Source organism: Silene latifolia, chromosome Y (genome assembly GCF_048544455.1).
Source record: "Silene latifolia isolate original U9 population chromosome Y, ASM4854445v1, whole genome shotgun sequence".
NCBI lineage: Eukaryota > Viridiplantae > Streptophyta > Magnoliopsida > Caryophyllales > Caryophyllaceae > Silene > Silene latifolia.
Genome location: NC_133538.1, coordinates 223,763,899 through 223,764,558, shown reverse-complemented (window position 1 = coordinate 223,764,558; position 660 = coordinate 223,763,899). Strand labels below are relative to the sequence as shown.

Here is a 660-nt window from a genome sequence, read left to right as displayed (position 1 = left end):
CTAGTTCTTGGTGTTTGGGAATACCTTCTTGAGTACCAGGTCCCGTACCTGCAGCGTTCTCAGCCTTACATTTTTGTTGTAACTCCTGGCAGCTGTCTGCTTGTAGGCTGCCATCCTGATTTGGGCGCTGGTCCATGGCTCATCAATGGTATCCAGGCTGCTAGCCATTTCTACCTGGTTCCCCTCTTCGGTGGCATTGGCATATCGATGTGTCGACACTTTCACCTCAGAGGGAATAACTGCCTTGGCCTCATACACCAGACTGAATGGTGTTTGACCTGTTGCCACTTTGGGGGTTGTTCTATCATACCACATCACGAAGGGGAGGTCATCTGCCCAGTTGGCTCCTATTTCATCCAGCCTTCTTTTCAGGTTGTTCATGACTATCTTGTTGCTGGATTCTGCCTGACCGTTGGACTGCGGATTCCTAGGAGTGGACTTAAACAGCTTGATGTTCTAACTGGCGCAGTAGTCTTCCGTCCTGTTGGATACGAATTATGACCCGTTGGCACATATGATTTCTGAAGGGATGCCATATATGCTGACTATGTTCCTCTTGCTGAAAGATATCACATGCTTCTCCAGGATCTGAGGGAAAGCTTCTGCCTCTATCCATTTAGAGAAGTATTCCGTCATTGCCAGCATGTTCGTCCTATTTCC

General features: G+C 48.3%; 1 protein-coding gene across 1 annotated transcript; it reads right to left on the bottom strand.

Moving 5' to 3' along the window:
- Window positions 1-381, bottom strand: LOC141630137 (uncharacterized). The gene has a single exon (XM_074443008.1). It carries the CDS (start codon window positions 379-381, stop codon window positions 1-3), a length of 381 nt encoding a protein of 126 aa, XP_074299109.1.
- Window positions 382-660: the final 279 nt, after the last annotated feature.